The sequence below is a fragment of the Suncus etruscus genome, chromosome 6, assembly GCF_024139225.1.
Source record: "Suncus etruscus isolate mSunEtr1 chromosome 6, mSunEtr1.pri.cur, whole genome shotgun sequence".
Classification (NCBI taxonomy): Eukaryota; Metazoa; Chordata; class Mammalia; order Eulipotyphla; family Soricidae; genus Suncus; species Suncus etruscus.
Window position 1 is genome coordinate 94,214,279 of NC_064853.1, and position 21,841 is coordinate 94,236,119.

Consider the following 21,841-nt stretch of genomic DNA (forward strand, 5'->3'; position numbering starts at 1 on the left):
CCAGGTTCAATCTCCAGTATCTCCATATGATCTTCCAAGTCTGCCAAGAGTGATTCCTAAATTCAGAGCCAGATATCAACCCTAACTATTACCAGGTATGGCCCCCCAAAAATCAATTTATTACAGGGTCCAGAGTGACAGTACAGCCTTGTACCCACCAACCCAAATTTAAACCCAGGTACACATATGATCCTCTAATCACCACAAGGAGTAATCCCTGAGTACAGAACCACTAATAAACCCTGAGCACAGCCAGTTGTGGCTTAAACACAAACAAAAGAAGTATTTATTACAAAAATTGTGCATGTGGCCAAGAAATTTCTGTGGAGAGCAAACCAGGATTATTTTCTTGTTTAGTTAACCTCTAAAAAGACTTAAACAAGAGTTGGAGTGATAGGGTTTATTCTGCACACTGCTGACATGAGACTGACTTGGGTTTGACCCTTAGCATACATATTGTCCTCTGAGCCTTCCAGAAGCAATTTCTGAGCACAAAGCCAGGAGAAACCCCTGGGCACTGCCATATGTGGCCCAAAAACCAAAATAAAATAAAAGACTTAAACAAACTACGAGCAAAAGTTTAACTCTGTTTCAAAGAAGAGAATAAATGTATTCCTAGTTTATAAAAGTAGATGAAGTTGGCTCCTTTTCACTTTATTGTTTCTTCTCCTATTGTGTATCTTCTCATCTCTTCCTTTCTCTGATTTTTTTTTTTTTTTGCCTTCCTGGCATCTTCCTTTTCCTTGCCTATTAAAACATATTCCCAGGGGCTGGAGAAATTGTACAGCAGTTAAGGCACATGACTTGCATGTGGCTGATTCTGTTTTGATTCTCAGCACCACTACAGTCCCTCGATCAGCCGGGGCCAGCCTGAAGAGATCACAAGCACTGCCAGTGAGGTTGTGAAGGGCCCAAGTTTTGCTGCACCCACAGGCCCTCACACTGAGCTACTAGAATCCCTAGGTCTCCAGAGCATTGCTTGGGAGGCCCAGAGGATTTTGTTTTTATTTATATGTCATCTTGGTTGGAAATTCTGTCACTGTTCCTGTTTTATCTCCACCCCCTTTCCTCTCTTTGGTGTGCTATCCCAGACACCAACACTTAGTGGTGGTACAGTGATCACACAGTAATTTGTGGTTTCTGCACATAATTGGTGGTCATGTGTCAAACATTGTATATTTGTTGGTGTTTAAGACTTGGCATGTGGGGTTGTCAGAGATTGAACTCATAGCCTCATGCCTCTATCAATGGCCACATCCTAGGTCCCTGCTGTTCCTACTTCTTTACTGGTATCAAACTAGTCTCACCTATGGGGCCTACAGCAAGTAGAGCATTTGCCTTGCATAAGGCTGATCTGATTCGATTCCCTGAAGCTCAAGGTTCTGCAAGTCCCACCAGAGTGATTCCTGAGCACAGAGTAAATCCTGAACATCACTGTGTGTGACCTAAAAACAAAACAAATAATCTCATTTAAATAACTGATGCTTGCAGGTCTTAGCTGAATAGAAAAAATGCCCACTTTTTTGAGGGGGTTTTGGCCACATCTGGGGGTGCTCAGGGGTTACTCCTGGCTCTGCACTCAGAGTTACTCCTGGCATGCTCAGGAGACCAAATGGGATGCTGGGGATTGAACCCAGGTTGGCCATAAACTAGGCAAATGCCCTACCTGCTGTACTATCACTCAGCCTCCTCCCCGCATTATTTCTGAAGAGTTATTCCTGGGACCAGAGCAATAGCATAGCAAATAGGGCATTTGTGGCTGACAATCCCCAAATTCCATATGGTCACCCAAGGTATAACTCCTGAGCTGGGTGTGACCCAAAACCTAAATAAATAAATAAATTTAAAATAATAAAGCTTTTTTTAAAAAGTTATTCTAGCACAGTAGTGGGGCATTTGCCTTGCATGCAGTCGGCCCGGGACAAACCCAGTTCAGATTCCTGGCATCCCATATGGTCCCCTGAGCTTGCCAGGAGTGATTTCTGAGCACAGAGCCAGGAATAACCCTTGATCATCACCAGATGTGGCCCAAAAACCAACCAATAAATAAATAAATTGCTTTAAAAATTAGTTATTGGGGCCGGAGAGATAGCATGGAGGTAGGGCATTTGCCTTTCATGCAGAAGGACAGTGGTTCATATCCCGGCATCCCATAAGGTTCCCAGAGCCTGCCAGGAGCGATTTCTGAGTGTGGAGCCAGTTAGAACCCCTGAGAGCTGCTGGGTGTGACCCCCCCCAAAAAAAAAAACAAACACAATAAACAAAATTGATATTACTGAATTTACCCCTTCCAAACTGCCAACTCACTCAACTCCTTGCCTAATGCTTAGAATTTCATTGCTATGATTTAATTCCTTTAATTGAAGCAATGAAGTTTCAGGAATTTGCCATTAAAAGGATATGCATCTATTATTTACTATTTCCATCTTATCATGAAATTAGCCTGCCTGCATCTGAGGAACCCAGGGAACAGTTCACCCAGTAGCAAAGTGAAATGGAGCAAGTCCTGTGTGGAAAAAGTTATCTGTCTAGCCCCAGCTCCACCTTTCTGATGGGAACTATTTTGGTGAAATTAATTACCCTGTTAAAACTTTGTTTAACTCAAGGTTGGCAGGAAGAAAATTTGCCTTGCATGTGACTGACCAGAATTTGATCTCTCCATCTTATATGATCCCCAAACAAGGCCAGGAGTGATTCTTGGTTTTTGGGTCACACCGGCTGCGCTCAGAAATCGCTCCTGGCAGGCTCAAGGGACCATATGGGATGCCGGGATTCGAACCACTGTCCTTCAGCATGCAAGGCAAATGCCTTACCTCCATGCTATCTCTCCGGCCCCCAGGAGTAATTATTTTTTCTTTTTTTTTTTTTTGGGGGGGGGGGTTGGGCCATACCCGGCGTTGCTCAGGGGTTACTCCTGGCTGTCTGCTCAGAAATAGCTCCTGGCAGGCACGGGGGACCATATGGGACACCGGGATTTGAACCAACCACCTTTGGTTCTGGATCGGCTGCTTGCAAGGCAAACGCCATTGTGCTATCTCTCCGGGCCCAAGAGTGATTCTTGAGTACAGAGCTAGAAGTAGTCCCTGAGTATAACTGGGTGTGATCCAAAAAACACAAACAAAAACAAACTTTAGTGCTCACTTCGGCAGCACATATACTAAAAAAAAAAAAACAAACTTTAAAAAGCCCTATATTTACTTCTTCTGTGAAAGGGAACTATAGTTCTTATTACATCTGATTGTTATGCAAATAAATAAAATTATTTTTTTTCAGTGACTAAGAGATAGTGCAAAGTTTGCATGCTTAGCATGCAGGGAGCCAGGTTTAAGCTACCCATGTACCATATTAGAATCTAAAAATACAACCGGGGCAAACAGATGTGCCTCCTATCTTCCTGATAGTTATTCAAGTAGAAAAAGCACCGTCAAAGCAAAATCGAACCTAAAAGTAAGCAAACCTGACCTAAAAGTACTGCAACTAATAAACATACTCATTAGAGGTTCACAGACAGGGTACCTGAGATTCCCATGTTGAGACAAACACCCACTGTGATCGGATTGAGGGCAGAACCCCTCCAAAGACAGGAAATGAAATCTACATGAATGATATTAGTGCCCTAATAAGAAAGTCCCCAGAAACATTCTCAACCCTCCTAAATGTGAGGTCACAGTGAAAAGACACCATTTATTAATTGGACAGGGCTCTCTACTCTTGAATCAGCTGGTGCCTTAATTTTGCCTTTATAGAAAAAAAAAATGTGTGTATAGTTCCAGGTATTGTTTTTGTTTGTTTTTCTAGGTCTCATTAAAATTTTTGTTAATTTTTGTTTCTTGACTTTTAGGCTACATCTGATGGTATTTAGGGCTTACTCTCAGCTCTGCAGTCAGGAATTACTTGTGGGGGCTCAGGAGACCATATAGGGTCCTGGGAATTGAACCCAGATTGGCTCCCATGCCAGGCAAGCACCTTAACTACTGTATTATCTCTATGGTTCCACAAAAAAGTTGTTGGGCCACACCAGTAGTGCTTATTTCTGATTCTGTTTTCAGGAATCATTACTGGTGGATTTTGGAGACTATATAGGGGGATTATATATATATATATATATATATATATATATATATATATATATATATATATATATATATATATATATATATATATATATATATATTGGGGATTATATAGAATGCAGAGGACCCTGGTCATTTATGTGCAAGGCAAGTATCCTGCTTTCTGTACATGTAAGGTGAACCTAGCTGAAGTCCTAAACAAAGGTGTTCCCCTGACTTCTTCCTGGAAGCCTCTTCCTTCAATACGTAAAAACCCACCTGGATTACAGGACCTTCCCCAACCCTGGTGGATTTGATGCTGGATAATAAAGAGAGAGCAGTTCTGGCTTTGGGCAGGCACAGAGAGAGATCACATGGCAGAGAGGCCATGAGGCAAAAAGCAGGCTGACTCCAGTGAATCTTTTGACTGGCTTGGTATTATTTCTCTGCTGCTACTCTGCTTCATCAGTCCTGTCCACCTAAGAGTTAGAAACACAGCGTTTAGGATAAACTCACCACTCATGGACATTTTTTTACACTGTATAATCACTCCAGACCCCAAAAAAATTTTTACAAAAAGGATAGACATGAGACTGGAGAGATAGCATAGAGGTAAGGCGTTTGCCTTCCATGCAGAAGGATGGTGGTTCGAATCCTGGCATCCATATGGTCCCCCGTGCCTGCCAGGGGCGATTTCTGAGCGTAGAGCCAGGAGTAACCCCTGAGTGTTGCCGAGTGTGACCCAAAAGACAAAAAAACAAAAAAAATAAAGATAGACGTAAATTTTTTGGTTTTGTTTTGGGGCCGCATACTGCAGTGCTCCGAGATCACTCCTTGAGGTACTCTGGAATCTGTATATGGTTTCAGGGATCAAACCTGGTTGGGTCACATGCAAGGCAAAACACTTAACCTCTGCACTCTGACCCAGACATAATTATTAAAAATAAAAATTTTGATGATGGTAGTGAATGAGAGAAATAGAATGTCTGTCTCGAATACAGGCAGGATTGGGGAAGGAGGGAAATGGGGGCAATGGTGGTGGGAATGTTGCACTAGTGAAGGGGTTGTCCTTTTATATAACTAAAACTCAACTACAAACATGTTTGTAATTATGGTGCTTAAATAAAGATAGTAATTAATTAAAAATATTGATGGGGTGAGAGGGAAGCTGGGGATATTGGTGGAGGGAAGTTAACACTGGTAATGGGATTGGTACAGGGGCAATGAAACCCTTCATGCCTAAAACCCAACTATGGATTCTTATGTAATTAATGGTGCTTTAATTAAAATTTTAAAATAAAAATATTCAAGCAAAACACATATAATAAAAAACTTTCATATAATAACATATAATAATTGTATGTTATGAATCAGCCTAGTTCACTGACATGATATACCAAGAATACACAGGGGCATTTAAGAAGAGAGGTTCAGTAGTCTTGAGTAAGGTCTAAATTCTTGTTAATTAAATAACAAAGGTAAATGTTATGAGTCACCAGTGGAATCTTTTCTTTCTTTTTTTTTTTGGGGGGGGGCACATTCTCCAGGGCTCAGGGTTCACTCCAGGGTACAGAGAACCATATGGGGTGCTGAAAGGATATAAATCAGGGGCCTGAGAAATAGCACAGTGGTAGAGCATTTTCCTTGTATGCAGACTATTCAGGAGGGACCCAGTTCAATTTTTGACATCCCATATGGTCCCCCAGCCTGTCAGGGGAGATTTCTGAGTGCAGAGCCAGGAGTAACCCCTGAGCGCCGCCAGGTGTGGCCCAAAGACCAATCAATCACTCAATAAAGTTTATAAAAAAAAAAAATGCCAGGCCAGCCACATGAAAAACAAGTGATTTACACACCCACTGTACATATCTCCAGCACCCTAGTTTTTCTTTCTTTCTTTCATTAATTAATTAATTAATTAATTAATTAATTAATTTTTGGACCACACCTGAGCTGCTCAAAGGCTGTTCCTGATCTGTGCTCAGGAGTGACACCTGGACATGCTCAAGGAACCATATATGGTGTCTGGAATTCGAACCATGGTCATAGCTAATATATGTTGCATACAAGAAAAGTGCCTTACTTCCTATATTATATCTTCAGCTCCAAGAAGACAATGGGTATAAGTTAAATAAATTAAAAATAATAATGCCTGAAATATGACTAGAGTCCAACCCCAGCAGCAAGAGGTCTGCTGCCCTCTTGTGGAGACTGCAAGCCCAGGCTTCAGTGCAGGCTCTAAAAGGGAGTGTCAGAACCCTTAGGCTGAACTTGAAATTTTCTTTCTCTCTTCACGTTTAAAATGATTAAAAATTGGGGCCGGAGAGACAGCATGGAGGTAAGGCATTTGCCTTGCATGCAGAAGGACGGTGGTTCGAATCTCAGCATCCCATATGGTCCCCCGAGCCTGCCAAGAGCGATTTCTGAGCGCAGAGCCAGGAGTAACCCCTGATCTCTGCCGGGTATGACCTAAAATAAAATATAAAATAAAATAAAATAAAATAGGGCCCGGAGAGATAGCACAGTGGCGTTTGCCTTGCAAGCAGCTGATCCAGGACCAAAGGTGATTGGTTCGAATTCCGGTGTCCCATATGGTCCCGCGTGCCTGCCAGGAGCTATTTCTGAGCAGACAGCCAGGAGTAACCCCTGAGCAGTGCCGGGTGTGGCCCAAAAACCCAAAAAATAAATAAATAAATAAAATAAAATAAATAAAATAAAATAAAATATAAAATAAAATAATTAAAAATTGAGACTGGATGTTATGAAAAATGGAAGTCATAATATTAGATACACATGGAGACTTTCATGATGAATGAAATGAGTTGCAGGGAAAAGAACAGGCATAGACTGGTCATACTCATGTATGGGATATTAAAAAATAAAAAATAATATTGTGATATTAATACTCAAAGACAATATAAGTAGAAGTCAGATGACTGGTTCATGGTAGGAAGCTTGACACAAGGGGAAGGGTGCAGCTAGGACAGAGAAAGGACCACTCTGACAATGATAGTTAGAAATGATGGCTCTGGACAAGAACTGGGTGCTGAAAGGAGGAAAAGTGCTATTCATGATACCTCTTCAATAATAATATTGCAAACCACATTGTCTAAAATGAAATAAGAGTAGTGGGAAGAGAAGAAAAGTATATGCCACAGAAGCAAGTAGAGGTGAAGGAGAAAAGAAGAAAATTGGGCCCGGAGAGATAGCACAGCGGCATTTGCTTTGCAAGCAGCCGATCCAGAACCAAAGGTGGTTGGTTCGAATCCCGGTGTCCCATATGGTCCCCCGTGCCTGCCAGGAGCTATTTCTGAGCAGACAGCCAGGAGTAACCCTTGAGCAACGCCGGGTATGGCCCAAAAACCAAAAAACCAAACAAAAATAAAAATAAAAAAATAAAAAAGAAGAAGGAAATTGGAGACATTGATGGTGGGAAATAAACACTGCTGAAAGGGGGCTGGAGTGATAGCACAGTGGTAGGGTATTTGCCTTGCATGCAGATGACCCAGGATTGACCCGGGTTCAATCACCAGCATCTCATATGGTCCCCCAAGCCTGCCAGGAGCTAGTTTTGATCACAGAGCCAGGAGTAACCTCTGAGAGCCACCAGATGTGTCCCCACCCCCCCCCAAAAAAAAACAATGTTGAAGGAATATTAGAATATTCTATGAGTGGGGCCTGGAGAGATAGCACAGCGGTGTTTGCCTTGCAAGCAGCTGATCCAGGACCAAAGGTGGTTGGTTTAAATCCCGGTGTTCCATGTGGTCCCCCATGCCTTCCAGGAGCTATTCCTGAGCAGATAGCCAGGAGTAACCCCTGAGCACCGCTGGGTGTGGCCCAAAAACAAACAAACAAACAAATAAATAAATAAATAAAATAAAAATTTAACTGGGGCTGGAGATAGTACCATGGTAAAAACATTTACCTTGCTTGCAGCTGACCCAGGTTTGATCCATAACACCACATATAGTCCCCTGAGCACTGCCAGAAATAATTCTTGAGTGCAAAGCCAGGAGTAACCCCTGAGTATCACCAAATATTCTCTTTGGTATGATGCAGAGATTTTTCCTCTTGATGTTATTACATAAATCCCTTAGACTTTTGTCATTTTATTTTTGCTTTTTAATAAGTTTTCTTCTTTACATGCACCTTGTCCTCAGTGTCCTTGATACACATTTCAGCTTCTTCTGTATTGCTTCCAAGTTCTGCCACTAAGTTATATGACTTAGCAAGTGTCTTCTTTAGCTCCTTGATATCTATTTGAATGAATTATTTCATTTTTCCCAACAAATATTCTTCAAACTTGTTGAAGTAACTTTCCACTGATTTTTCCATTTCTTTAAACATCATAAGGATCTTTGTATTAATGTCCTTCAAGGGCAGTTTACCAAGTTCTAGTATAAATTAGGGCATTCCTGGATATTTGTCTCCATCTGCTGATGCATTTGAGTTTCTTCTTTCCGTTTTTTTTCTCCCGCCATTATCCTGGTTTTACTTACTATCTAGGAGTGTAGGTCTGAGAACTCACTGATTTGGAGCTTCTACTCTCCAGATCCAGTAGTGCCTTTGACTCCAAGCTTGAGGATCTATATGGATCAATGATCACTTGTCCTGCAACTGTTGTTGCTCTGGAGTCTGCCTGTCTGGGCTCTGGATCAAGATTACTCTGATGATTTCTGGCAATTGATATTGTATCACAGTGTGGCTGGCCTGGCAATAACTAAGGTTATGGTCATAAGTCACCCAGTGACTACAGTTTAGCAAACATCTTCACAGCTACTGAGGGGTTTTCATTTGTCAGTTCCAGGGTGCATAGTAGAGCCAGAATTTACTTGTTCTGCATAGGTGTACTACTTTTGTTGTTCAAATAGACTTGTGTCATCAAGTTGGAGTAGTCTCTTGCTACTGCAGGAAGGTAGGGGGAGACTGGTAATGTATACTGGGAAAACATTGCCTACAACCTAAACCAGCTGAAAGGTATGAAAGGCCTTTGAGGAAAAAAAAAAAAAAAAAAAGACCAATCTCAGGAGCCCAGAAAACCATTGAGATGTAGAATTCCAGGTGCAAGGAGACTTCCTGAGAGGAGAGATGATGACTCCCTGGGAGGAGAGTCTCTACCAATGGAACAAAGGTCAAGTAAAAACATCAAGAAACCATCAACAGGGGCCGGGCGGTGGCGCTAGAGGTAAGGTGCCTGCCTTGCCTGCGCTAGCCTAGGACGGACCGCGGTTCGATCCCCCGGCGTCCCATATGGTCCCCCAAGCCAGGAGCGACTTCTGAGCACATAGCCAGGAGTAACCCCTGAGCGTTACCGGGTGTGGCCCAAAAACCAAAAAAAAAAAAAAAGAAACCATCAACAGAGGCTGGAGTGGTGGAGCATCGGTAGGGCATTGCCTTGCACGCAGCCAACCTAGGATGGATCTCAGTTTGATCCCCAGCGTTCTCTATGGTCCCCCAAGCCAGGAGCGATTTCTGAGCACATAGTCAAGAGTAACTCCTTTTGGGTATGGCCCGAAAACAAACAAACAACAACAAAAATTAACAACTCTAGGCCCTTCCCCTTGGCAACCACCCTAGCAATAGACTGAAGTGGAGAGCGATTTGGGAAAACTATATATAAACTAACTTAGAAAAGAAAAAGATGTGTCCTTGGTCTGCATCTGCCTGCCCTGCATATTTTCTTACTTTAGAGTGTATTTCTTCACTCTGGGGAAGTGGTCCGCACATCCCAATTTGTAATGCGTGTCTGATATCCACTCTGGAAAAGCCTGTGTTCTCTCTTAAACAGACATCTAGTTTTGTTTTGTTTGATTTTGGGCCACACCAAGTGTGATACTCAGGGAATACTCCTGACTCTGCACTTAGGAATTACTCCTGGAGGGCATGGGGCAACTATATAGGGTGCCAGAGACTGGACCTGGATCAGCCACATGCAAGTACAGCCCCTACCCACTGTACTATCTCTCCAGCCTGATCATATATCTTTATCTCCCTCTCTCCTTCCCTCCCTTTATATTCTGAGTACACTTTTATTTATTTATTTATTTTTGGTTTTTAGGGCCACACCCATTTGATGCTCAGGGGTTACTTCTGGCTAAGCACTCAGAAATTGCCCCTGGCTTGGGGGGACCATATGGGACGCCGGGGGATCGAACCACTGTCCTTCCTTGGCTAGCGCTTGCAAGGCAGACACCTTACCTCTAGCACCACTTCACCGGCCCCACACTTGTTTTGTTTCACTATTTCTCCCCCTGAAATTCTTTTCTATGAGAAAAGGCATTGAACCCCAAAATCCTGGGTAAGATTTCAGACTGACTTCTTTCCTGCAAAGAGAAAATTCTCTCTGCAGCTAGGTTAGAAGGATCACTGAGAAATCGGTTGGCAAGGACCATTTCCCACACCATGCAGAACAAGTGGAACTCAAGTACAGTTTGATGATCACTGAGTGGGGCTGGTAAGATGACAGGTGTCATGCACCATGCGAGTGCTCAGAGGAGATTCTCCTCAGTCCTAGATGTCCCCAGGCACTTCCCCAGGTGACTTAGGTGGGTAAAAGGTAAGTGGCAGAGGGTCATCCCTGCTCTTGAGGCTGCTCTTCTCTCCTTCCCACTTCACATAAGCCACCTCAAGAACCCTGCTCCTTCGCAGGTGGTTGGCTCATCTCCCACTAGCAATGCTGTTGTTTGATGAACTCATCTATACACATCTCTGTGTACCTAGGAGTTGGAGCTGGAAGATGCCAAATCTGAAAGTCAGGGAAAGAGGCTGGCACAGTTCTTCCTGTACTATAATGTATTTACAAAAGTTTTGAGGGAAAAAAAACTTGGTTATTTCATATACTGGTTTTCTGACAACTACAGATGGTATTTCACCACTTTTGAAGGACAGCCACTACAGAGAATTTGGGCTTGTGCATGACCAAGGACTGCTATGAACCAAAATTTATTTAAACTTGTATGACTAAGCTTGGATTAGAAATGGGGTTAGAGAGAAAGTTCAGAGGTAAGGTGTGTTGTCTTGCAAGAAGTTGACCCGGTTTTGATCCCCAACACCACATATGGTCCTCTGAGAACCACCATGAGTTATTCCTAAGCACAGCTGTGGTCCAAACACCCCTCAATCCTCTTAACTTAAAAATATAGGGGCCAGGGCCAGTGAGGTGGCACTAGAGGTAAGGTGTCTGCCTTGCAAGCGCTAGCCAAGAAAGGACAGTGGTTCAATCCCCCGGCATCCCATATGGTCCCCCCAAGCCAGGGGCAATTTCTGAGCGCTTAGCCAGGAGTAACCCCTGAGCATCAAACGGGTGTGGCCCAAAAAAAAAAAATATATATATAGGGGCCGGAGTGGTGGCACAAGGGGTAAGGCACCTTGCCTGTGCTACTCTAGGACAGACTTCGGTTCAATCTCTCAGTGTCCCAGTGTCCCATATGGGACACTAAGCAAGGAGCAATTTCTGAGTGCATAGCCAGGAGTAACTCCTGGGTGTGGCCAAAAAAAATTATATATATATAAGCCCAGAAAGGGGCCAGAGTGGTGGCACAGCAGTATGGCATTTGCCTTGCACGCGGCTGACCTAGACCTGACCACGGTTCGATCCCTCGGCATCCCAGATGGTCCCCCAAGCCAGGAATGATTTCTGAGAACATAGTCAGGAGTAAACTCTGAGTGTCACTGGTTGAGATAGCATGGAGGTAAGGCATGCAGAAGGACGGTGGTTCAAATATGATCCTCCGAACCTGCCAGGAGTGATTTCTAAGCGTAGAGGCAAGAGTAACCCCTGAGCGCTGCTGGGTGTGACCCAAAAAAAGTTTCATAATTTCATTTGCCTTTGTGTGGTAACAAGCAATATTAAGTAAATATGTGTCTGCTTAGTGTGCAAGCTGTTGGTGTGGGTGAGAAACTGAGGATATGGTAGAGGGTTGCTCACACTAGTGATGGGATTGGGTGTTGGAAATTTAAATGCCTGAAACAACTGTAGTATGAACAACTTGGTAAATCATGATCATAATAAATATAATTAAAAGAGAAAAAGAAAACACAACCATTTTTATTAAAGAGAGAATGCTTTTTAAAAGCAAGCTGAATCTCAGACATGGGCAAAAATAAGAAAACCAGACCACTCCTTTCCAGAGAATCACAGAAGCAGTAACCAACCAACCAACATTGTGGTATTCAAAGTTGAGTACTGGGTGTGACCTATATTTCTTTAATCTGGGGGGTAAAGGGCCTGATACTCATTCAGTGAGCAGCCATGAAGCAGATGGAAAGCAGCTGGATCCATAGCAAGAGATTCTCCTTCTTCCTTCTTCTTGGTCTTCTGCTTCAAGGTAAGGAAGGGGCAACAACAAGAAAAGGAGCAGGAACCATCTCTGGTGAACACCAGAAACTACTCCCAACTCTCCACTTTGACAGATGAATGGGCATTGCTATTTTATAATTATGTTACCATATGTCTAAATTATGGCAAATTTTACACCTTAAAAGATAAAAAAAATCAAGGTGGAGTCAAGCACTTGTATTGTATGTGACTGGCCTGGGTTCAATGCCTGGCTCCCCAGATGCTCCCCTAAACGGAGTGATCTCTAAGCACAGAGCCAGGAGTAAGCCTAGAGTACAGTCAGGTGGTCCCCATCCACCCCTCAACCCCCCAAAAAAAATACATTGGTGCCTGTCATTTGACAGGTGTGAATAAATGTCCTCTCTGTTCTATAGGCTGTCCATGACATTTGGAAGTGAGATACAGGACCAAACCAGAGGAGGCTTTAGAGACAAGAAAGGGGCACCCATTGAGTACCTGATCCAATCAGTAGGAGACAGAATCCCCAGCACATTCTTTTGTCTGGAGAGCACTGTGTCTTTGCAAACATAAAGGGTTCTTTTATGTAGTTAATGTTCTTATATGGGGACCATATGTCGCTGTGCTCAGGGTTTACTCCTAATCTGCACTCAAAAGAGCTTATGGGACTATATACGGTACAAGGGGTTAAATACAGGTTAGCTGAGTGCAAAGTAAGTGTCCTACCCATTGTATTATCTCTCCTCCAATATTTTTTTTTGAGGGGGTTAGATTTTTGGATCATACATGGCAATGTTCAGGACTTATTCCAGGCTCTGTGTTCAGGTACTACTACTAGTAGAGCTCAGGGAACCATAAGGGACACCAAGGATTGCTAATACAGGATAAACAGCAACACATGATGAGGAGGTGAGGCAGATGGTTTGGGCAGTTCAGAATAAAAGGATGTACTCTTTCCGGGGCCTCTAGGAGGTAATTCTACCTAATGGCTATCATTCTCTCAGGCTATGTTTGCATAAAGATTTGGGTGTGCTTTGCATGAAGGCAGAGACCAAAACAGAATGAAAGCCCTCTCCCATGACTGCCTTAGTGTTCATCATTTGCCTTCCCTGATCTAAACAGGAAGCTCAAAGTATCTGCACCACTCTTGGGGATCCTTCTCTCCCCTTCTCCAAATCATTGCTGGGTATAACCTACCGAAGCATCAGACAAACTGATTAAATCCAGGTTTTTTCCTTGTAATCTGTTGGACCTTGAGAACTGACTTCCTCTCTTATGTTCCAGTTAACTCACTTGCTACATGAGCTTACAATGGTTTCTACCTGATGGTCTTGGGGGGAGTAAAAAGGGCTTAGACACATAGCTTTTACCCAATAAATGTTAACTGATGTTATCATCATGGGTTACTCCCTAAGTTTTTGCCTGGTTATCACTCTCTAGTAGGAAATGCAAGCCCCCCCCCCCCCATCTAACACATTCTCTGTCTGCTCCAGGGGGAGGCAGTACTTTCACCATCAATTGCTCAGGGTTTGGTGAACATGGAATGTATCCAACTCATCTGGATTCAGTGTTTGCCAGGAAGGCCTTTCGCCCAGTCACCAACTGGCGTGTCCCCACCCAAGTCAACCTCTCCTTCACCATGTCTGCCATCCTTGATGTGGTGAGTGTCAGGAGACCCTTTGGCTCCTTTTTGTACACTTTATTTTATCTCAGCCCCTATAACAAGGTCATCCCTGACCTCTCACTCCCCAAGTTCTTGATCATTTTACAACTTCCTTCATCTTTGTTCTATGGCATTTGTTCTCAAAGAAACTCTGTCCTATTCAGGAACCAAGAGAGATAGGACAGCAAGTAAGGTTGTACACAGCTGACCCAGATTCTATCACTTGTACTTCATATGGTTCCCATATTATTCTGAGCCCCACTAGGAATAACCCCTGAGCACAGCTGGGTGCCCTCCCCCACAAAAAAAAAAAAAAAAAAAGAAAAGAAAAAGAAAAACAAAAACTGTCTCATTCAGCGTGATGAGATACAACACTACATGAAAGAGAAATTCTTTCCTGGGGCCGGAGAGATAGCATAGAGGTGGGGGTGTTTGCCTTGCATGCAGAAGATCGGTGGTTTGAATCCTGGCATCCCATATGGTCCCCCGAGCCTGCCAGGAGCGATTTTTGAGCGTAGAGCCAGGAGTAATCCCTGAGTGCTGCCGGGTGTGACCCAAAATACAAAAAAAAAAAAAAAAAAAGAAAGAAAGAAATTTTCTTTTCACCTAATAATTTTCTACCCTGGCTATATACTAATGTCCAAGCTTTCTTCCCAGAGATTCTTATGGGATGGACCCAGACATAAATATTTGTTGGAGAGGGGTTTGGATCACATCAAAGGATGCTCAGGGCTCACTACTGACTCTATAGTTAGGAATCATGTCTGGCTAGCAGGACTCAGAAAATCAAATGTAGTGCGGAGTGTTAAATTGAGTTTGGCTGTGTGTAAGGCAAGTGCCTTAACCTTGTATTATCTATCCAGTCCAACTAAACTCCTTCAGAACCTTCTAAGATACACCAAGTGAGGAGAATCCCTACTCAAATTCATCCCTGCAGTGAACACTCCAATGTTGGCAACCACATTGGTTTCCACCAGGATCTTGTGCTTGGCCTATAGCAGGGGTGGCAAACAAGTTCGACACAAAGAGCCAAAATTTTTGTTTTGTTTTGTTTTGATTTGGGGCCACACCCGGCGGTGCTCAGGGGTTACTCCTGGCTGTCTGCTCAGAAATAGCTCCTGGCAGGCACGGGGGACCATATGGGACACCAGGATTCGAACCAACCACCTTAGGTCCTGGATCGGCTGCTTGCAAGGCAAACGCCTCTGTGCTATTTCTCCGGGCCCAAAGAGCCAAAATTTTAAACTGTGAGAGTCAGAGAGCCAAATCACGTAGTGACCTGCCAAACAAACACTCACACAAAAGCATCTAATTTTAACAATAATCTATTAAACATATATTGAATTTTGCCATTTTGAGTGAGGGTCAAAATCCTGATGGTGAGGGTATGCTGCGTCCTCCACACTCAGAACTAACGGCCAGATGTGACCCAACATGTGACACCTGGGTTCCCCGCTCGCTGGCCCATGCAGTTGTTTCCGAGGGAGGAGAAACGGGATGACGCAGCCTGGGGGCGGGACTGCGCTCTCGGAGATCTCTCCTCAGAGGTCTCTCCTCAGAAGCAGCAGAACGAAATCCAAACTTGACAAAGAGCCACAGTATACAAAATAATGATAAGAGGCAAAGAGCCGCATTCATTTTGGCTGGGAGCCGTGTTTTCGCTACCCCTGGTATTGATAATAATCACAGAACCATTTTCATGTACCTTGTGGTACCTTAATCACAGCATCACTTTTATGTGCCTCAGGGTTTGGCAAACAAACAAGGGGAATTGGGGGCCAGAAAAGTAGATATCATAATACAGTAGATAATGCAAGGCACTTACCTTGCATATGGCTGACCCAGGTTTGAACACTGGTACCCCCAATGGTTTCCCCAGGCCTGCCAGGAGTTATTCCTGAGCACATAGCCATATGAGCACTGTTGCACGTTACTCGAAGCACATAAATGCGCACACACGCATTAATTGCATTTAATGCAGCGCACACACACATACACACACACAGACACACACACACACACACACACACACACACACACACACACGAAAGGGGATTTAAAAGATGGACAAACTTCTTACCAGCAACATTTTCTAAACAGGAAATTCTTTTGACAGGATGAACAGCTACAGCTCCTGTCATCATTCCTGTGGCTGGAAATGGTAAGGACAACACTATTCATTCTCTTTTCATTTGTCATCAGAAAGGGTTCTAAATAAAGGATAATAAGAATGACCTGTCATGTATTTAAAACATGGCTTGAAAACGCATGAGTGAGAAATCTACATTCACGTTTTTTTAACACTCTTTTCCAAAATTATATAGAAAAACAATAAAATATATAGTAAGTCAAAAGCACAGTTAAGAAACCTCATTTAATTTAAAAAATCAAACTTTGTGCCAATGAATTATGAATATTATGATAAAAGCAGGAGGGGCCGGGCGGTGGCGCTGGAGGTAAGGTGCCTGCCTTGCCTGCGCTAGCCTAGGACGGACCGCGGTTCGATCCCCCGGCGTCCCATATGGTCCCCCAAGAAGCCAGGAGCAACTTCTGAGTGCATAGCCAGGAGTAACCCCTGAGCGTCACAGGGTGTGGCCCAAAAAACAAAACAAACAAAAAAAAAAGCAGGAATACATATTTGAATATATCCCAAACTAACTGTATTTTGGGGCTTTTTTTCTTTTCCAAAGAAAATCAAAAGTCAAGGAAAAAATCCAATTCATATTAGATTCTCACTTCTCCTTTACCTGGGTTCTAGGTCTGGGATAACCCATTTATCAGATGGAATCCAGAGGAATGTGAGGGTATCACGAAGATCAGTGTAACAACCAAGAATCTATGGCTCCCAGACATCTTCATCGTGGAGTTGTGCGTATTAAGAGTTGGGGAAGGCCAGAGGAGAGTCCCATCTCCTGGTATCAGTAGAGTTCACCGCCTTGCACTGGGACCAATATATGGGGTCTTAAAGACTGATAAATGGTAAAGAGATAAAAAATTAATTCATGGCACCTCCCTTCCACTCTATCCTACAGCATGGATGTAGATAAGACCCCCAAAGGCCTCATAGCATACATAAGTAATGAAGGCCGCATCAGGTATAAGAAACCCATGAAGGTAACCAGTATCTGTAATCTGGACATCTTCTACTTCCCCTTTGACCAGCAGAACTGCACCCTCACCTTCAGCTCTTTCCTCTACACAGGTGAGTGTCAGTAGAGTCTAAGTGGTGAGAGTGAAAGTAGGAAAGAATAATCAATTAATAAGTAGGAAACGAATGTGAAAAGGGACTAAAGCAATAGTACCGTGGATAGGGTGTTGTTTACCTTACACACATTATATGGTCTCCTGAGCTCTGCCAGTAGTGATCCCTGAGTGCAGAGCCAGGAGTAAACCCTAAGCATCTGTAGGTGTGACCCCAAAACAAAACAAAAAGTTAAAAAAAGTTTTAACTTAAATTTTAAAAGTATAATGGGGCTGGAGCAAGAACATAACAGGTAAGGCATTTGCATTGCACGTGACTGATCAGGGTTTCATCTCCGGTACCCATATGTCCCTTGAGCCTACCAGGAGTAATTTTTGAGTGCAGAGCCAGGAATAACCCCTGAGCAATGTTGGATGTGTCCCATATACCAAAAATAAAATAAGGAAAGTATGGGTAAATGGTGACCAAATTAGAGCAAAGAAGAAATTTCGGAGGCTTAAATATTTTGCCTAATGGCAGTACCTGAGTCTATCTTGTTCAGTCCCATCCCCAACTCCTAGCAAAGTTCCTGCCATAGGGAAGGTTCTCTAAGTTGCATGGATAAATAGCTTAACTAAGAGAATGCAGCTGAGTGAATTCATATAATTCAATAAGAAACAGTAGCCTTGGGAAATTAGTTGGGTCTTCCTTTCAGTGGACTACATGTTGCTGGGCATGGAGAAAGAAGTGTGGGAAATAGAAGATATATCCCAGGAAATTGTTCAGACTAACGGAGAGTGGGAGCTTCTGGGCATCAGCAAGGCCACCCCGAAGATGACTGTGGGCAGCAGCCTGTATGACCAGATCATGTTCTACGTGAGCTCAAAGACCCTTGCTTTTTTTCCCTTCCTTTCTAGCTTCTAACCTTACTTAAAATCTCTAACAAATGATAGGGCCAGAGCAATAGTACAGCAGGTAGAGGACTTGCCTTGCATATTCAGCCCCCAGGATTTGATCCCTGACATTCCATATGGTCCCCCAAATCCACAAGGAAAACAGAGCCTGAAGTAACTCCTAAGCACTGCAGGATGTGGTCCAAAAATAATCAAACAATAAATAAAATCTCTACAAATGGGTAGCTCCCTGTTTCAGTGCTTTGCTGTCTCACCTCTTCTGCCAGAATCCAGAATCCTTGTCCATGCACTACTTCTAAAACTCTTGGTTATCTACGTCTCCCTCAGCACATTGCATATTTACTTATTAATCTACACTCTATAGTCTCAGATCTTTGGGCAATAACAGATAGAAACAGTCATTCCTATTTCAAGCAGCCTTCCTCTTTGATTTCCCTCTCTTTTCCTCACCAGGTGGCCATCAGGCGCAGGTCCAGTCTCTACATCCTCAACCTTCTGGTGCCCAGTAGCTTTCTGGTGACCATTGATGCCCTCAGCTTCTACCTGCCAGCTGAAAGTGGGAACCGGGCACCCTTCAAGATCACCCTTCTGCTGGGCTACAACGTCTTCTTGCTCATGATGAACGATTTACTACCCACCAGTGGCACCCCTCTTATTAGTATGGCTTCCCCAGTCTTTGGAGATAAAAGTGGGGGGAAGGACTCACTAAAGCAGTTTAGGAAAGAAGATATATTGGGGAAAGGAGACTGGGAAGAGGAGAAAAAGCCTGGGTGGTTTCTCTGGCCCTTACCAGGCCTCTCTGTTCTTCACCAGGTGTCTACTTTTCCTTATGTCTGTCCCTTATGGTGGTCAGTCTGCTGGAGACCATCTTCATCACCTACCTACTGCATCTGGCCAATACTCAGCCCCCACCTATGCCTCTGTGGCTCCACTCTCTGCTCCTCTACTGCACTAGTCCCTGGAAAGGCTGCCCCACTGTACCCCAGAAGGGAAACAGGAGCTTGGGTCATTCTTCCACTCACCTTCCTGGTAAGTTGGGGTCCAACAGTTTCTTCTAACATCTTTTTTTTTTTTTTCTTCTAACATCTTTACTTTTTTGACCTCTCTGGCCCCTGGAAGGTAGCAGTAACACCCTGAGATGGATTTCGTGAGCTTCTGGCTCAGTGCTCAGAAATTACTCTTGGCAAGTTCAGGGGACCACATCGGATTCATGAATTAAACCTAGGTCGGCCTCATGCAAGGCAAACACCCTACCCGTTGTGCTATTGCTTCAATCCATACACCTTTAATTTGTATGGAATCACCATGAGATACAGTTAGAAAGTTATTTATGATTGAGTTTCAGCTATACAATGTTCCAACACTCTTCACCAGTGCACATTTCCTGCCACCAATGTCCCCAGTTTCCCTCCCACCATCATCCCTGCCTGCCTCCATGCAGACATTTTTCTTCTATTTCTCCATTCTCTCTCTCTCTCTCTCTCTCTATATATATATATATATAATATATATATATATAACTTTCTCTCTCTCATACTGATCATTTCCAACTATCATTGCCATAGTGGCCTCTTCTCTGCTTTAACTTCACTCCCCCACTATTTGTGGCAACTCCCTCCATGAACTGGTCCTCCTGATCCCTGTTTCTATTGTCATTAGCTAATATTACCATACTATTTTTTTTTTTTGGTTTTTGGATCACACCTGGCAGCGCTCAGGGGTTCCTCCTGGCTCTAAGCTCAGAAATCACTCCTGGCAGGCTTGGGGAACCATATGGGATGCCGGGACTAGAATTACCATCCTTCTGCATGCAAGGCAAATGCCTTAGCTTCATGCTATCTCTCCGGCCCCCCATACTATCTTTTTTGTTTGTTTGTTTTTGAAGCCACACCCATTTGATGCTCAGGGGTTACTCCTGGCTAAGCGCCCAGAAATTGCCCCTGGCTTGGGGGGACCATAAGGGATGCAAGGGACCGCAGTCTTCCTTGGCTAGCGCTTGCAAGGCAGACACCTTACCTCTAGCGCCACCTCACCAGCCCCTCCCAAACTATCTTTTTATAGCCCACAAATCAGTGAAATAATTGTATGTCTATCCCTCTCCCTTTGACTCATTTTACTCAGCATAATGTTTTCTATATCCATCCATGTATAAGCAATTTCATGACTTCACTTTTCCTAACAGCTGCGTAGTATTCCATTGTGTAAATGTATCAGTTTCTTTTTTTTTTTTTTTTTTTTTTTTTTGGGCCACACCCTGTGACACTCAGGGGTTACTCCTGGCTATGCGCTCAGAAGTTGCTCCTGGCTTCTTGGGGGACCATATGGGACGCCGGGGGATCGAACCGTGGTCCGTCCTAGGCTAGTGCAGGCAAGGCAGGCACCTTACCTCCAGCGCCACCGCCCGGCCCCCAATGTATCAGTTTCTTAATCCACTCATCTGTTCCTGAGATGGTAGTTGGTAGTTTCCAGTATCTGGCTCTTGTGAATTGTGCTGCAATGAAGATTAGCATGCATAAGGATTTTCTGCATTGTGTTTTTAGATCCCTAGGCACCCTATTCCTCGGCACCCTTGACTCAGCCTTTGTCTCTGCAGGAGTAAAGGAGCCCATAGAGTTGGTGAGAAAAGAAGCTGGGCCCAGAGAGGCAGAGCTGAACAGGTGTCCTGAGCCAGCCAAAGCCAAGCAGAAAGATGAGTCTCAGGAAAGACATCTGGTTGATCTGTGGGTGCTATTTAGCCACATGATGGACACACTGCTTTTCCGCCTCTACTTGATCTTCTTGGTCACCTCCATCATCACAGTCATTGTCCTATGGAACACCTAGACATGAGGGATTTCTACTCCTGATTACCCCCATGGAAAACTATTTATAAACTCCAGGGGACAATCATTTTTTTACTCTTGCTGGGTATCAAATTCCATGTCCCCAAAGATAACTACATTCCTTGCTTTTCAGCCAAGGTCTGGCTGATCAGTTTCAACCCAGTTTCAAATACCCCATCTTGTTCCTGCATTCACTTGGCTTTCTTCCCATGCAGTTCTAAGCTCCTAAACTCCTAACTCCTGAGCTTCTAAGTTGTAAGTCTTCTACACAGCAGTTCCATCTCCTCTTCACAGTACCTTGATCAATAAATCATTTCGCAAAGATCCCTAGTCACGTTATGGTGTAGAAATATATCTATTTAGATCTGGTAGTGTTTAAATATAACCTGTGCATCCTCTACTTGTGATAAATATTGATATTGGAAGGAAAGTGCTAAGGATTGGAGTGATAGTACAATGGGTAGGTGTGAAATCGTTGGCGGTGTTTCCCACAATCCCCAGAGAGGGAGAGGGATCCCCATGCCATCAATCTAGGTAGGACAAGAGACACAGGTCCAGCAGCAATTCTGATGCAGGAAATAATCCATACACAGTTGAGAAGGAATAGCAGGTCAGAAACTCACACCACAAGCTGTTCACCCACAAGCCAGTCACTACACCACATGGTACAACAAACCAAGATGGCAGCTTCCCCTCCAGGCCTCCAAAGCAGCCTATATTAGGAAAAACAAAGCCCACCCCCTAAGGGGAAGGGATAAAAGCCAGATGAAGAGGCAATAGGGAAACATCTTTTTAACGTATAAAACCAAAGGAACCAATCGAGAGACATCTAATTAGAAGGCAATATGAGGACCAATCCAAGGCCTCTACCAACAGGTAGGGCATTTGCTTTGCATAAGGCTAACTCAGGTTTGAT

At 43.6% G+C, this 21,841-nt stretch overlaps 2 protein-coding genes across 3 annotated transcripts in view; both read left to right on the plus strand.

Annotated features, from left to right (window-relative positions):
* Positions 1 to 21,841, plus strand: part of DVL3 (dishevelled segment polarity protein 3) — a 324,867-nt gene that overhangs the window by 228,493 nt on the left and 74,533 nt on the right. The window lies entirely within an intron of this gene.
* Positions 12,310 to 20,926, plus strand: LOC126012068 (5-hydroxytryptamine receptor 3E-like). 2 transcript variants are annotated; one of them, XM_049775867.1, is made up of 9 exons: positions 12,310 to 12,376; positions 13,839 to 14,005; positions 16,125 to 16,169; positions 16,767 to 16,876; positions 17,041 to 17,210; positions 17,905 to 18,065; positions 18,557 to 18,761; positions 18,917 to 19,132; positions 20,697 to 20,926. In XM_049775867.1, the coding sequence occupies exons 1-9, from the start codon at positions 12,310 to 12,312 to the stop codon at positions 20,924 to 20,926; spliced, it is 1,371 nt and encodes a 456-aa protein (XP_049631824.1). The 2 variants fall into 2 exon arrangements, with proteins under 2 accessions (XP_049631824.1, XP_049631825.1); XM_049775868.1 differs by lacking the exon at positions 16,125 to 16,169.

Bases quoted from the DNA above. Each gene is read 5' to 3' on its own strand.
- LOC126012068 (XM_049775867.1), top strand. From the start codon at position 12,310: ATGGAAAGCAGCTGGATCCATAGCAAGAGATTCTCCTTCTTCCTTCTT. The intron at 12,377-13,838 runs GTAAGGAAGGGG...TGTCTGCTCCAG, and splicing joins TCTTGGTCTTCTGCTTCAAG to GGGGAGGCAGTACTTTCACC. The intron at 18,762-18,916 runs GTATGGCTTCCC...GTTCTTCACCAG, and splicing joins CAGTGGCACCCCTCTTATTA to GTGTCTACTTTTCCTTATGT.